At 44.2% G+C, this 16,909-nt stretch overlaps 1 protein-coding gene across 2 annotated transcripts in view; it reads right to left on the bottom strand.

Annotated features, from left to right (window-relative positions):
• The window catches only part of FAP (fibroblast activation protein alpha), a 95,904-nt gene that overhangs the window by 13,500 nt on the left and 65,495 nt on the right, over positions 1-16,909 (bottom strand). For both annotated transcript variants that reach the window (XM_060257265.1, XM_060257266.1), the window contains exons 19-21: positions 15,339-15,408; positions 12,937-13,131; positions 5,649-5,703 (exon numbers count right to left, since the gene is read on the bottom strand). In XM_060257265.1, the coding sequence (XP_060113248.1) occupies positions 5,649-5,703; positions 12,937-13,131; positions 15,339-15,408 (320 nt within the window). The remainder of the gene's footprint in view (positions 1-5,648; positions 5,704-12,936; positions 13,132-15,338; positions 15,409-16,909) is intronic.

Raw genomic sequence — 16,909 nt, forward strand, 5'->3', positions numbered from 1 at the left:
GCTGTCTAGAGGCTTAGACAGGGAACAGCACCTTCACTTCCAACATTTTACAGAGGGTGAAGTAAAAAGCATTCCTTTCTCAGCTCATCACTCGTGGATCACTGTGCCCGCCCACCCCCCCAGGTTGCTTAAAGTTCAGCTAAACTCATAGCAGATGAGGTCCCTTTTCTCCTGGTAGAAGAATCACTTTCCGAAGGATTTGGCTTTGGGATGATTATTGAAATAGCTGTCATGAAAAAAAAGCTGGGTTTTGAGGAAGAAGCTGAAAGAAGCGCGAGTCACCACAGGAAGGAATTCCATTCATATAAAAAAGAACTGTGAAGCCTCAAAGCAGGCCCATAGCCATGGGAGGGCGGGTTCTGGGGGCTCCACCTTGACTTCTGCCTGAGGCTCCCCAACTCAGGGCCCCTGACCCCTGACTGGCTGGAGCCTTCTTCCGGGAACCTGCTGCTGGGCTTGCAGGGCTGTGCTTTGGGAGCAGCTTCCTGGCTCTGCATAGCTTCTGCGGCAAAAGAGAATGGGGAGTGGGATGGATCAAAGCGATCCATTTGGTGTGTCTGTTCTTCCCTTGGGGAGCCTCCACCCTAATCTTAGGCTAAAAAAGCGACTGTGGCTGCAATCACACACACGAAACAATGCACTTTCAGTCCATTTTCAATGCACTTTCCAAATGGATTTTACTGTGTGAACTGGCAAAATCCAGTTAGAAAGTGCATTGAAAGTGCATTATTTTGTGTGTGTGATCTCAGCCTGTGATGAATAATGCAAGATCCCAGTGGAAAAGGGGATCTCGCCCATGCTTGCTTTCCAGACCTGTGCATGTGTGCCTGCGTGCGCGTGCACATGTGTACAAGACCAGCAGCGCCCCAGAAAGCCTGACTGGCAGCAAGAGAGAGAAAGAAAGCATGAGAGGAAGGGACGCCATGCAGACCCGGCCTGGTGCTCATGCAGGCAGCTGCGGTGGGTTCCTCCTCCTCCTCGTGGCCCTGCAACTCGGGGCAGTGGATTGGGCTCTAACTTGAGCGGTGGCTGCTCACCCCCACTCCTACTGCTGCTCTTCCAGCTGGAGGAGCAGGCAGGTTTGGGGGGGGGGGGGGCAGCTTGGGCTGCCAAGGCTGGCTGGCTGGTAGTGTGATGCTGTGTCTTGAGCTGCACTGGACCAGTGAGCCCCCCCCCCCCCCCCCGGCTGGCTATGGCTATGGGCCTGCCTCAAACGCTTGCCCTTTGACATTTGTCCCAAATGAGTGCATTTTAGTAATCCTTGTTCTATTTTTTTCTTTCGTACCTCAAAATAACGAGATTTATAGCATTACTGAGGAAAAAAAACACATCATCTGAAATCCAAGGTTTATGTGTATGTTTGAAATTCCCCAGTCTTCACCTTGATCTGTTCTGGTTTTGGGGAGCGTAAAGGGTCTAGGAAACTTTAGACTTTTTTCCACCTCTTGCAACCTCTTATCAGTGCAGACCTGAACTGTTACAACCTTCTAAGCCAGGTGTGTCTTTAGGACTGAATTGTTTAGTCTGCAGTCCTATACTGTAACTTGGAAGTAAGGCCCCTTGAATTTTTGACAAAAAGGGCATAGGATTAGACAGCACCAGAAACAGGAACTAACAGTCCACCTTAATTGACCGCATTCCATTTGTGTCTCCATCGAGTGCCATCTGAAAAAAATTAATATTAAGAGCCATCAAGTTGCCATCGACTTATGGTGACCTCTGACGGGATTTTCAAGGCACAAGATGAGAAGAGGTGGTTTGCCATTGCTTTCCTCTGTACAGCAACTGTTATGTATGTGGACTCCATGTTTCATGGACTGAGTGGTTCCTGCCTGGCTCATTGGAGCCTTGAGGACTGAGCTTGAGGACTCAGGAACGATGAGCAGTAGGATCCAAGTCCCTGCTGCTCTGCTCCAATCACAGGCCCCCAGCCGGTTCAAATGACCCAATGGCGTTCTAGCGCGAGAACCTTGGGCTGTATAAAGTTGGACCCACTATATTATAGCAACCTCATCTACACTGGTGGCCTCCCATCCAAGGACAACTATGACTGACCCTGCTTATCCTCTCTCTCGTGAGCTCAGGATAGTAGTCTGGGCTATTCATGCTACTAGGATCCAAAAAAGAACACACTCGGAGCAAAGGACAGAACTCTAGCATGCCATATCTAAATAAAGACCCGACACCCTGGCATCTAGGAACTTGGCTTGCCAAGCTTTAAGATGTGTAACAGAACAAACTCTGATAATCTCCCATAATTCAGTCATTCCTTCTGCATCTGGAAGGCACAGCTGCCTGAATTCTAGGATGGAGCAGTGGCAGCCTCTCCCACTTGCTTCTAATTCCTGGCATAACCCAAAATGTCTGGAATGAGCTCATATCTGGAAGTAGGGTAAGGTGAGAGACTGAATTCTAAAGAACAGATGGAAAGGGCATTAGACAGCTGGATTGCTTGAGGGAAAAAATGAGAGAGTACAACATTCTGGGGTCCCAGGTCGAACTGAAAAGTTAGGCAAGCTTCTGCTGATAGACAGTAGTAATATAATTGGATAGCATCTGCCTGGGCTGACAGAAGGGGTATAAAATCCAGACTCTGGGGAGCTAGGCAAAGGGCTGCTGGGGGATACTATTTATGTACCTGTCCTAACACCTTGTGTGTGTGTTATTCCAAACTGGGGGGGAGCGGCAGAAGGACTCTTAATCTGAAAAACCATTGTTGCTGTCAGCAGTTCTGGTGCAGAGCATAGTAAGAGCAGAAGCGTGCAATAAGGGAACAACTGGATGAAAAGTTACACGATTTCTTCAAAATCTTCATTTTTTTAAAAAAAGCAAGAATGCCACAAAGAAAGGGTGTTTCAATATCAGTAGTGACTAATTTAGGAGAAGAAAGACACCAGGAAATGATCCAAGAGGACACCACCATGTTTGCATTTGTATATCACTCAAAACCATAATTAAAACGACCAGTTTTTCAAGCTTTATGGTTTCCAGCAGTAGAAAATCTTGTGGAACAAGAAATACTCCCAACTAATCCATATTATGCTAATTTAATATTTTTCTAGGAGCCCCGTGGTACAGAGTGGTAAAGCTGCAGTACTGCAGTCCAAACTCTCTACTCACGACCTGAGTTTGATCCTGGTGGAAGCTGGGTTCAGGTAGCTGACTCAAGGTTGACTCAGCCTTCCATCCTTCCGTGGTCGGTAAAATGAGTAACCAGCTTGTTGCGGGGGGAAGTGTAGATGACTGGGGAAGGCAATGGCAAACCACCCCATAAAAAGTCTGCCATGAAAACACCGTGATGCGATGTCAGCCCAGAGCTGGAAATGACTGATACTTGCACAGGGGACTACCTTTACTATTTTTCTAATTTTACTCTACTGGGTAGTCTTGTTATATGTAGATCTCATTCGTTTTGAGTGTACTTAGGAGTAACATTACGATCATCTGTTTACATGGTCTTTATTCTTCTGATGTATGTCTTTTTCTGAATCTCAATAAAAAATGTTTTGCCAACCCCTCCCCTCCATAATTAAGAAAAAGTGTGGTTAATAAACCAACTCTGAACCATGGTTTCAGATCCATGGTTTTAGATATTTATACCTGAGGACCCAAAGTCTTTTGCAACACCATTCTGCCCCCCTCTGCGTTTATCCAGGGCCGATGCTAGGCTCTCTGGTGCCCTAGGCAAATCACCCACTAGCGCCCCCCATTGTTAAAAAAATAGGGAAACTGAAGAGCTCCAAACTTGAAATTTTCACATTTTTAATTTACTGATTTTTAATTTTTTCAAAAAAATGAGAATAAGTCCTTGCCAGCCATGCCAGGTGGCAAAATAGGATGAGGTGGGAGGCCAAGTCACACATCGGGGAGAGGGGGGTGGCTTGGCTTTGTTGAGGGCAGCTTGGTGCTGGGAGAGGACAAGGGGACAGTGGTCAGGAGCCAGAGTCATGCGTCAGGGAGGGGGCACCCAGTGGTGCCCCCGTAGGCCAGGTGGCGCCCTAGGCGACTGCCTACTTTGCCTACTCCCACGCACCGCCCTGCATTTATCCTCACAACAATCGCCCCATGAGGTAGGTTAGGCTGAGAGAGGGAAAGACCCATGATCACCAATCAAATTTCCATGGGCAGATTTGAACCCAGGTCCCCTAGACCCTAGTCTGACACTTTACTACGCACTGATGTGCCCTGCGTGATCACTGTGAGTGAGTGGCTCACATTTGGATGTTCACTCTTGTGTAATGTGTCAACTAAATAATTTCCTCCTTCACTAGGACACTTAAGAGTCTGGTTGAACCAGGTTTGCTAAAGCTAAACAAGTTTCTAGAAAGGGCCCGGACCAGAGATCTGCTAGGAGGCCCACATAGGCTGCTTTGAGTTTCATAAAAGAAAATAAGGTGGGCTATAAATGTAACAAGCAAACAGTATATTAAGAAACAACAAAGAAAGTGAAACACAACTTGGGTCTGAAAAAACCATAGCGTCTGCTAAACACACCAGTGTATTCCAGTTTAAGAGTATACAAATTGTTTAATGGGGAAAAAAATGACAAGTATTATTTATTGCTACTTGAACGTCCCTAGGTCATTTGGATGCTGTATAGAAATTAAATTTGAAGGTAATTCCTTCCTGCAGAAGTTCAATTCTAAAACAAGAAGAAATGAAGGGAGAGGAGAAGAGAGATGAGAAAGGGAAATGAGTAAAACTGGAAACTTTGCTAGATTTGTGGTATTTTTCTGTGTGTGATGTGTGCTACCTGTCCTGAACTGCGTAGAATTAAGGCCTGGGTGGAATTAGAAAATTCATCTGATTGACCACCCACCCCTTCCCAGATATTATGTCCCACATCAGAATATACAGGATTACCCAATCCCATTTTCTCTTGCATACAGTTATATCAGCATTGTCCAGCAAAATTCAAAAATGTTTGTTTGTCAGCACTCAGTATAAAATTTCCTCTGTTTAAAACACATTCACTCTAGGCATTTGTCCTGTATCTTATGTTCCTGGATGACGAGCCTCTCCTTTTGGAATGCAGGCCAAAGAGGGACACGGCAAAAAGGGTGACCATCAAAGAACCCCTTCCCCTCCAGCAGAACAATACAATCAATTAAAGAAAGGGAGACTAGGACCCGCCCTGAGAGATAAGCAGAGACTAACCAACATTTATAAACAGGAAAGCACTGGGCAAATTCAATGAATCGTTGGCTGACGTCCCAGTTTAGTTTACAAACACTTGAGCTGAGTACTGCATCCTGGTGTTGATTCTCTGTCAAGTTACCATACACTTACAGAACTGCTTTAAGTGGCAAGAACTTGCTGTGCTAAAGACACAGTTGTCTTCCTTCTCTTAGCCACCTCTTTGTACTCAAACACGGAGACACCCCACTGGGAAAATAACACTGAGCATTGAAATGATGGGTGGCTGATGCAACTGTTCATTTTTGCAAACACCACGGTCATGTGATAGGAGGACAGATCATACTAAATACTCTAGAGGAGGGGTGGTGTGTGTGTGTGTGGGGGAGAGGATATCCAAGAACATTCTCCATGCACTCTGCTGAAGCTTTTGCAGGAGCAGCTGTTGGACTATATAAAGCAGATACTCGGGTTTAATCAAGAAAACAAGAATAGAAAGGCAGTATACATACCCAGCCCCATATGGCTATTCTTTTCTCATCAGTAAATCCCATGTCAATAAACTTCCTGTTGAAAATAAAATAAACCATTACATAGGAGTTGAGGAGTTTATCAAATATTTGGGGGATTTGCACAAGCATTTTTTTTTCTCTTTTTAAGCAGCCCATTATGAAAATTATTAAAGTTGCTGTAATGAATTCTTACATTGCTAGTAAACACATTATGATTTAAACCAGGTTCTGAGATTGGCAAAGCCAAACACAATGACCTCAGGACACTGCAGAAGGAGGACCCTGATCTTGCTTAATCTTTAATTATGTTTATATGTGGCTTTTCCTTTTAGAAAGCAAGACACAGCAGCTTAGGGAGGTCTTAGAAGGTTTTCAGCGACTGATCTGGTCCAAACTTTCTGACCTACAACCGTGCTACATCAACCGGTCCCTCAAGACCATGCACTTGGTCAAAAGAAGGCAGGCTCATAGTTCGCTGGTTTTTAGAAACAATGTCCGCTCTCCCAACGGTCATACTCAGTTTAACGAAATTCTCTGCAGAAGGCACTTCCATGAAAGACTCAGTGTGTGAATCACGCATGCATATCATCTGGTATTATGACTGTACATGCAAATTTTTCACTTCTGTATCACATCCAGCAGCCAATGCTGATTCTGTTTAGCTTACGAGCGAAGAGTTTACAAGAGCCTTTTGAGAGGGTCAAATAAGATGTTGATGTGACCTTTCTGGTATTGAGATTTGCATTGGCTTGAAAATAACATAAGATTTACCATGTTTATAATTAGCCATTTTATCTTTGCAAAATCCAGTGGAATAAAATCCTCTGCATACTCAACTTTTAAGTACTGAATAGGAATGGGCATTCACTAGAAAAATGCAGTTTGTGGCCAAACCACAAACTGAATTGAACCAGGAGGCTTGTTCATGAACCGAACCAGTTTATGGCCCCCCAAACCCTTTTGAATGGGGCCGCAGTCCCTTTAAAAAGGGTTAGCAGAAAGTCCAAAAAAACAGCTGAGCAATTGGGAGGCCAATTCCCCACAGCTCAGCTATTCTTTTGGCTTTCTTGTGCAGTTCCTTTAAAGTGTAAAGGGTTTAAAGGGACTCAGAGTCCCTTTAAACTCCTGCTTTCTGCTGTATCCACAAACCACCACAAACTGCTTTAAAAACTCATGGAAATTAGTGACAGTAAACCTGTCATGAACTTCAGTTTGTGAACCATGAACAGGGCAAAATTCATGCCCATCTCTAGTATTAATCAATTTTCATGAAGTTCCATAAGCACTGATGACACTTAATGAACACGCTGATTTTCAAAGCCATATTCCTTCCACTCCAATCCTCTTAGGCCAATATAAATGTTTCTTTTTCTTCTTCTTCTGACATTTTCTGCTATGACCAGGGTTGCTACACAGTGGCAGGTAATGGCTGTTTGCCATTAGTCTCTTGCCTTGAAAACTCCATGAGGGATTACCATAAATCAGCTGCAACTTGAAAGCACTTTCCACCACCACTATCTTTTCTCTTGGGATACTGTGTCTGTAGACTTCTCTCATGGACCACCCTGGATTAGAATGGGAACAGAAGTCTTTGGAGGAGGAGGACAATCTGCCTCCAAGCCCATCTTGGCAGACCTTCTCAATGACATGCCTCCCCACAGGGACCCTGAGCCAGCATCCCCCACCTCTTCAGCCAGCAGCACCCTCAAGCTTGAATTTCCCAGCATGGACCTGCCCAGGACTTGGCCCACCACAGTCTCCTGAAGCACCCCAGGAAAAGAGGAAGTAAAAGGCTAGGGTTGAAGCATGGACCAGGTGCAGGAGTGCATGACTGGCAGCTCATGGCCTCCCCTCTGCTAAGGAAATGCTAGGAAAGACTGATAAGTCACAACAGGATCTGAGCCCCAGTACTCCTCATGTGTAGAGCAGCTGACTCAGCTTGTAAGGAGAAGTCTAACATGGGAGCCAGCAAGGGGAATTCTCTAGACAAGGCTGCAGTCAGAGTGGGATCAACTTGTCTACAACTGCTCTGATGATCCTGCCAGCTACTTATCTGGCTTATGCTCTAGAACCTTGCTATGTGAACTTGAACTACTTTTAGAATGTGTTAGTGAACCCTGGACTTGATTTTGAATTGGAATCCTTGTTGAGAGACCTGTTGTAACCTGGGGCTCACCCACCCCCAATTTGGTAAGCAGGACAATTCCTTCATTTAATGCCCCTACAGTGTTGAGTGGGAGAACTAAGAAGGGACAACTGGTGTAACACAGTATTTGGAGTGTTGGACTTGGGAGATCTTGGTTCCAGTCCCCACTTTGCAATAAAATGCCCTAGGTGACTTTAGGTCCTTCCTAGTCTTTCTCAGCCTAAATTACCTCTCATGATCAATGTTCCCTCTAAGCTGCAGAGTCTTGTGAGCAAAAATTCTACTTCGGAAGCTACTGGCATTAAAGTTGTGAGCTCCTGCATAAATTAGTGGGCTCTGGGGTCATCCTTCCAGAGCTAAGACAAAAATGTGTGAGCTGGAGGCTAAAAATCTGTGAGCTAGCTCATGCTACCTTAGTTTAGAGGGAACACTGCTCATGATTGTTACAGGACAAAACGGGAGTGGGTGGGAAGATGACTGCTGCCCCTAGTTCCTCAGAAGAACAGGATGAAAATGAATGGATGGATGCAGGTCTCAGATTCAGCAGGAGCTCAGCTCTTCAACCTTTCTGAGGGTTCCCCCTCTCCCTTCCCACCTACCTTGTCCACTGAATAGTAGGTGCAGCTGCATAACAATCCCTGGATGAGCTCCACCACCTTTTTTTTCTACAAAACGACCCCTGGTTCTGAGCTATAATGAGGCTAAAAGTGAGGCAAAGAGACTGTTCTGATATATTTCGGGAGACAGCAAGGCATAAATGTAACCGACATATAGAAACCATCAAGCCAAATAATGTGGAAGATGAATACTGCCTGAAGAGAACCTAATAAAAAGCTCCAGAAGGTAATTTGGTTAAAGAGAACAGAATGTGTGGGAGAGATTCTAGGTGTGCTCAGTAAATCTGTAGATCCAGCCTTGATGCTCCTCCCTTATAACCACATACTATATCTAAACAGTACAGTCCTAGTGGGTGAAGTTAAGTGCCTGGGGAAACTGACCTCTTCAATCAACAGGCCCTAAGAAAATATTAATAAACAAGGGGAAGCTACTGGAAAGCAATGGAGGAAGTGACAGAAAGGAATAATAAGGCCAAGGACTGTTCTCTTTGCCCATGCCAGTGTCTTGAAACACTGGCTGGAGGAAGCCAAACAGCAAAGAAAATAAACAGGGCAATTCTCACTCCAGGAACTCCATCACCAGTACATTTACGCTGCTGAGGAGAAGCCCACACACACGTCACTGCAAGGAAGTGGACAGTTCAGACTGGGAGCAGATACAGTCACAGCTGCAGACAGAAATGTCTGACTCAGCACATTTCCATTTCAGCAACATTCTCCCTCTGCATTCCCAGCCTCTGGGTTGGCAGCTGTGGAGGAGGCCAACCATCTGTGAATTTTAGGTAGTTCTCATGGCATGTTCCTTCATAAAATACATGGTTTTTATTATACTACTCTTTTGCAATCCATCTCTGGCGCTCTGTTTGTATGTATTATACTGGTCCTTTGTATGCATTATACTGTTTTTAGTGCACTCTTCTTCAGTCTTCCATTCTTGGGCAAGGTGCTTGAGTGAGTGGTTGCTTCTCAGCTCCAGGGGTCAGGGCCGGCTTGACAATTAGGCCAACTAGGCACTGGCCTATAGGCCCCCACACCTTTAGGGGGCCCGGACTGGTTTCCTCCCTGCTTGCAGCCCTCCCAGCCTGCAAGCACAGCCAACAACTGATCCGCTCTTTGCCCAACTTGTCTGGTGTGGCTGCTGCTGGAGTCATTGCCAAGTTTGCTTCTCTCTGCCTCTCCCCCACAGTGCTGTCAAAGGGGCTTTTGAGAAGGTGCCAGCAGGCAGTAGTGGGGTCTGCGGGCAGTGGGGAGGATGCTCTGACTCAGAGATAATTTGCAAGCCCCCCTGCCCAGATTTTGACTGCCTAGGGACCTCCATAAGGTTTAATCCGGCACTTCCAGGGGCTCTTGGAAGAGGGTGGATTTATCTGGATCCATTTCAATTTGGCTCCAGGCTGAGATTTGGTACAGAGACTGTTTTGGTCATCTTGGTTTGATGACCTCAACCAAGAACTAGCCAGAGGGAATATGACTGCTAGTTCTGCTAGATTTTTCAGGGGCCAACTATAATATCCTACTCAATCACCTCTCAGCACTGGGTCTAAGGGGTGCTGTGCGATGGTGGTTCAAGTCCTATCTGGGGGAACTGGTATCAAAAGATAGTATTGGGGAATTGCTGCTGTGCTCCATTGCCAATAGCGTGATGTACTGTAGGGTTCCATAGTATCCTCCATTCTATTTAATATCTATATGAAGCCACTGGGAGAGCTCATCAGGAGGTATGGGCTGTAGTGTCACCAATATGTGAATGACACCCAGAATCCTGTTGATGTTCTGAACCGGTGCTGGGAGTCAGTAACAGGCTGGAGGAGAGTGAACAAACGGAACTCAATCTTGACCCAGGTTCTCTGGGTTAGCAGAAAGACAGACGTGGGACTTGAGATCTTTCCTGTTTTGTATGGGCTTACACCCCCCTTGAAAAGCTTGGGGAATGGCGTTCAGCACAGCAGTCATGCTAAAAACCAGGTGGCCTCGATGGTTTGGATTGCTTTTGCCCAGCTTTGGGTGGTGTATCAACTACATCCATTCCTGGCACAGCCACTTCTAGCCACAGCGATCTGTGCCTTAGTTACATCTAGACTGGACTACTGTAATGTGCTCTACTTGGGGCTTCCCTTGAAGAGTGTTCAGAGGCTGCAGCTAACACAGAATGCTGCAGCTAGACTGCTAGTTGGGGCCAGCTATCAGGAACATATGTCCCCAATACTACAGCAATTACACTGACTACCGACCCACTCCCAAGTCCGATTCAAAGTTTTAAAATGTAAGGCCCCATATGGGGTATCTGAAGGGCTGTGCAGTCATGGGACAGCTGGAGGACAAAAGACTGTGGTATCTGAAGGGCTGTCTTGTACTATATGTTCCTGCCCAAGAATTAAGATCACAGGGAGAAACCTTCCCGACTGTCTCAACAGTCAAAGAGCCTTATTTGGTGGGTGCACCAGAGTGGGAACAACTTCCCCAGAGAGCTGCAGTTGGACCCCTCACTTTCAATTTTAGGAGGCGGCTGAAGATGGTTCTATTTAAGACTGTATTTGGTTAAGTCTACTAGCAGTCCTGATCTGTGGTTTTCAATTTTGGGTTTTGTGCTTTTAATGTATTTAATTATGTGTTTTATCCTTGAGCTCTGTAAGGAAGAAAGGTGGCTAACAAATGTTTTAAATAAATAATAATGTGAGACAGTTTCACTCACTGTTTCTATAGTTCTTGTTGCATCGTTTTAAACTATATAATCTGCCGAGTCTCAGCGAGAAAGGTGGACTATAAATGAAGTAAATAAACAAACTGTTCTAATGATCACACAGAATGTGAACTTCACCTTGATGGAGGAGGAGTGGGGAACCAAACCCAGTTCTCACAGATAAAGAGTCCACACACTTAACCACTACACCAAATTGGCAAGGGCAGGCCCAGAGGAGTCTATAAAGCCCTTAACCACCCCCCTCTGTTGCCAGTTACACCTACACTCCAGCATGTGGATGAGTGCATCCCTCCCCAGTCATGGGGCTGCCTGCAACTCCTCCCCCAATTCGGTAGGGGGGACAGAGTGAAATTTGGAGGACAAAAGTGTTACAGTAATCTTTTTGCAATCCCCAGCTGTTCCCCATGTAGACTTTCCCAGCAGACTGCTGGAATACGTAGCTTGATATTGCTCTGTGCCAGGACGGATGAATACCTAGCCAAGTTTCCTGTTATCTCAAAACACTTTTAGAGCAATACAAACTAATTTATGGGTTATATGGTTACTGTAAAGCAAGCGGTGCACTTGTGGCCCTGTAAAGAAGTAAACAAGTGATATTAACGAGAAGGTCAGAATGGCGAAATTTCTGATCTGTTTCAATCTTTGCTTTTTTTAAAAAAAAGCAGTTAAAAGCAACATCACCCTTACATGTGGAGGAAATGGAAGAGTCAACACACAGGAACAGGATGGCAGAGATAAGAGAGAACCCGTAGAGATGTAGTGCTACCCTAGAGCAAAGGGTGTGAGGATAAGTCTTTATGGGCTCTATTCTTGGTTCCCGCACTCAAAATCTACATTACTTGTCAAGCCCTGACGCATTTCACACATTTTAAATTATTGCCCATGTACCAATCTGTTCCATGCACAATTCTGAGCGTCATACAGTCCCCTGGAATTATTTGCTAACAAGCACAGAGGTTCTGAAAGCTACAAAGTCTTTGAAATCTGTCCAAAGAGTGTGGCTGATGCCAGCAAATGTAGGAGCCAAGAAGAGCTCGTTCACAAAGCAAACATCGCTGGGAAGGTTGGCAACAGATAAAAATGAAAAAACAACAACAAAGTGTCCGGTGGCATCTTTGAAATGTGGCATGAGCTTTTACAGGCAAGCCTATTTCATCTGAGCCTCCTCCTGTCTCCAAAACACAACACAATAGATTTGGTAAGTCTAATGTTACCTGAAGGCTCCATCGGTTGTTCTACAACAGATTAACATAGTTGCCTTTTTAGGATTTTATTTTTTGTCATCCAGTCACAGCTGATTTACGGTAACTCCATAAGGTTTTCAAGGCAAGAGATGTTCAGAGGTGATTTGGCATTGCCTATCTCTGCACTGGGACCCTGCACTTTCTTGGTTGTCTCCCATTCAAACGCTAAGCAGGGCCAACCCTGTTCAGCTTTCATGATCTGACGAGAATGGGCTATCCTGGGCTGCTATCCAGGTCAGGGCTTTTTAGGATTTACAACAAAATGCTATGTCCCTTTTATCATCATACTTTATGTTCTCTTCTCTTGACACACCTGGTATTCTTTCACAAAGAATTCGTCCCACAACCACTTTACAAGCCCACTACCATTAGGTAGGTCATTTTGCTGAAATGGATATTTTTGCCACGTAATAAGAGTGCCCTTTGGATCCATGAGAATGAATTATTGCTCCAAAAACTGCTGTCTCCCAACATAAATGATCTGAAGCACCCGGAAAGTTCATTCTCAGATGCTAGTTAATGTAATGAAACGTCATGGTTTGCTTTGCAAATTTTCTGTGTTACGGAGATGTGGCCTTACCTTACTGCCGAGATTTGATCTTCAACTTCATAAACCCCAAGTTTGCGATAGACGGCATACAACATCTTATCACCCTGGAAGGCTGTTCCTCGACCATCCAAAAGGGCCACCACAATCCCTTCTTTGCTGGCAAGATAGGTTATCCAAGTGATGCCAAACGTATGTTTCACATTTTGACTGCAAGGTCCTCCATACCTGCAGTAAATATTCATGGAATCTCAGATTCAGGTACCAGGTAGCAAAAAACATTTAATACAGCATGGGTGAAACTAAATGTCACCCTTAAGCATGCCTGTTCATATCACCTTCATTCTTGTAGGTACTCCCAAGTCATAACAGCCTAACAGAATGATATTTTTGCCATCTGCCATTTCTTTGCACAATTAAATCCCCATATATGGTTGACAGGAAATGCAAAAATTCTTTTTAATTCATGAATGCCTTCCGTGTTTATAGTTTGGCACTGCGTCGATGTTAAATGCTTAGGAGAAAATTGTAAACAGTCTAGCACAGGGGTGTCTAACATGCAGCCCAGGGGCCGAATCAAGCCCTCGGAGGGCTCCTATCAGGCCCTCGAGCAACTGGCTGTCATCTTCCTTCTCCCTCTCTCTTGCTTCCTTCTGCATCACAGCTTGTTTTGCAAGGCTTGTTCAATCGCACAGGAGCTACAGAGCAAAGTCTCTATTTTCCCCATTGGCTGAGGTTCCTCCCTTGGGGAGGAAGCGGAGGGAGAGGGTGCTTTGCCAGGCTCACTAAATTGCACAGCAGAGCTACTGAGCCAAGCCTCTCTTCCTTCTATTGGCTGAGGCTCCTCCCCCTACTGGCTCCCTGGGGAAGGAAGGAAAGGGTCAGAGGTTTCTTTGTCCAGTTTCCCGAATCGCATGGGAGAGATACAAAGAAAGACCTTTAAGACCAATGAATGCTAATGTTTTAAACATGTTTTATTTTATTTTTTTAAAAAATTTTAATTGTGTTTGTCTGTGTCCTTTATAAAGTTTATATCTCTGCTACCTAATCTTAAATAGGTACACACACAGCCCGGCTCAAAAAGGCCCGGCCCAACTAGGTCTCATTTATGTCAGATCCGGCCCTCATAACAAATGAGTTTGACACCCCTGGTCTAGCATTTAGCCTTTGCAAAGGAGAAAGGAGAACCTGAACTCAGGAATGTATACTTCAGGAAACTATACCTCTCTCTCTCTCTCTTTCTGGACATCTGTTTATGAGTTGCAGATTAATACTTTTTCCAAATGTGTATGAGCAAAAGAAAACTGAGGAGGGGGAGGCTTTCCATGTGACTTTTCTAGAACTTTCTGATGAAGTGCACCGAGAGAGGCTAAAAATGCATTGGGCTCCTAAGGATCTTTTTTTTATATATATAGAAAAGTGTTCCTAGCACTTGGGGGGGGGGGATGTTCCCTTTATTTTGCTCTGATGATATAAAGCTGTGGTCTTCTTTAATTTAGTTGTAAGATCCATCTGACCAAATATACCATCCAAGCATACAGAAACAAAGTGAATCTCGCAACCTTCCCAAATTGGGAATGTGAAGAGGATATAAGCAGGCCCCAGATTCAGTGGGAGCTCACAGGAGCACAGCTCCTGAACCTTTCTGAGAGTTCCTCCTCCTCCTCCTGAGAGTTCCACCTCCTTGTCCATTGAATAATATGTGCAGCTGCATAATAATCCCTGGATGAGCACAGCTATTTTTCTACAAAATGACCCCTGAATATAAACAAAATTGGAAAAGGTAGAGTTGCTCCAAGGTCAGTTATTCGCATAACTATCAAGAATCTTAAGAATGCACATGCTGTAAATGAGTGTAGCATTTTCTACTGAAGTTATTTAGCTGCAATCAAACTCCACCACTCATTTCTTTCTTTATACCTTTTGTTTCCTCTCTTTGTAAAGGTCAAATTGCACATTCTGTGGAAGATTTGAGATTGGATTTTCTAATCTTTACATAAACATCAGTCATGGAAGCTGGGAACCTACTTGGATTAGGGCTGAAACACTATAGAAGAGTATCCTTTTGCCACAGCCTCCTCCCTTCAAAACTAGCTGTTAGTTCTGGTAGGGGGACAGGTACCTTAGCTATCTTTCCCTATACTGGACATTTAAGGGGCCCAGTTTCTACTGGGGAAATGATGCAGGCAGAAAAACTTAAAAGCCTAGCAAAATGGCCCCAATATAATCACTGCCCCCTCCACACCTATGTTTAGACTAAGTAAATGTTGAAAGAGCCAATCACATGGCTCCTCTATAAAACTTAGTGTGAAACTTAGATCTGTTTTACTAATTAACTATTTAGCCTTTGCTCTATTTGACAGAGATGTCATTATAAATACCTTATTTGACATAGCAAAGTTATGAAAAAAAAGTTTAAAGAAAATTTTACATACACCTGTATGAGAAGAGGATACTTCTTGGATTTATCAAACCTTGGAGGTAGAATCATCTTGTACCAAATGGCTAATAAAAAAGACATATTACAAAATAAGTAATTGATAACAATTAAACTTCCCTATAACTGGCTCCTGTAAAACAAATACTAATTTTCCACAAGATAAATGTTGATTAGCAGCAGGATACAGAGCCATTTTACCCTCACAATAATCCTGTGAGAAAGGATGAGAGAGACTAACTGGCCCTTGATCAGCCAGTGAGTTTCTATGGCAGAGTGGGGATTTATGCATGAGTTTCCAAGATCCTAGTCCAACATTCGAACCACTATAGCATATTGGCTCACTCAGTGGCACTATTTTATCCAAGGACCTGTGTTTTTACCAACAGAGTTAAAAATTATAATTGGGAAGGCAGATATAAATGCGATATGCCAAGGTCTACCATAACTTCATCAAAAGCTACTGGAATCATGTTGAACACTCAGATTAAACCACTGCTGTCCTGACTTTAAGGCTATTATAAGTAGATAAATTCCTAAAAGAGTAGATGTATTAGGTTAGACAAGGGACACAGCAGTTGCTTTGTTGCCTGGACTAAGAACAATGTGTTCGTGTTCTTAAAGAGACTGAGCCAATATGACCTGTTCACTTTACTGTATTGGCAAATAATTCCATTTTTATTTTTTTATTTCATTTTCAATCCCTTCAATCATACGCTGTTGGGATTATGGTTAAAAGGGAAACAGAGCAAAACAATAAATACTAAGATCATTGTAAAACGTATGCAAGAAATCTAGCAACAGCTTCCAGGAAAGGAAAGGAAAGGTCCCCTGTGCAAGCACCAGTCATTTCCGACTCTGGGGTGACGTTGCTTTCACAACGTTTTCACGGCAGACTTTTTACGGGGTGGTTTGCCATTGCCTTCCCCAGTCATCTACACTTCCCCCCCAGCAAGTTGGGTACTCATTTTACTGACCTCAGAAGGATGGAAGGCTGAGTCAACCCCAAGCCGGCTACCTGAAAACTCAGCTTCCGCCAGGGATCGAACTTAGGTCATGAGCAGAGCTTAGAACTGCAGTACTGCAGCTTTAACACTCTGCGCCACGGGGCTCTAACAGCTTCCAACCAACCCGCATTTGAAAACAACAGTTTGATCAGCCAGTGAGTTTCTATGGAAGAGTGGGGATTTATGCATGAGTTTCCAAGATCCTAGTCCAACATTCGAACCACTATAGCATATTGGCTCACTCAGTGGCACTATTTTATCCAAGGACCTGCACAAGAACAGTTTATTTCAATCCAGGGAATACCTTTAAGCCCTTCTTGTGTACTTGGCTATTGGGAGTGAATTACATCTTGCTAAAATAATTAAATGTCTGTGTTTGGGATTTTTCACAGCAACCAAATAATTAGCAATTGTAAACGAAGTTTCAGGGATACAGCCATAATATAAAGGAGAACACTTCCTGTATGAATCAATAAGTGATGCAGACCAGTCACGTGACAAAATTGCTTCTGTTACAGCTTTCAATAGGATTTCTGAATAGTAGTTAAATGCATTATCATCT

This window comes from Heteronotia binoei, chromosome 16 (genome assembly GCF_032191835.1).
Source record: "Heteronotia binoei isolate CCM8104 ecotype False Entrance Well chromosome 16, APGP_CSIRO_Hbin_v1, whole genome shotgun sequence".
NCBI classification, from domain to species: domain Eukaryota; kingdom Metazoa; phylum Chordata; class Lepidosauria; order Squamata; family Gekkonidae; genus Heteronotia; species Heteronotia binoei.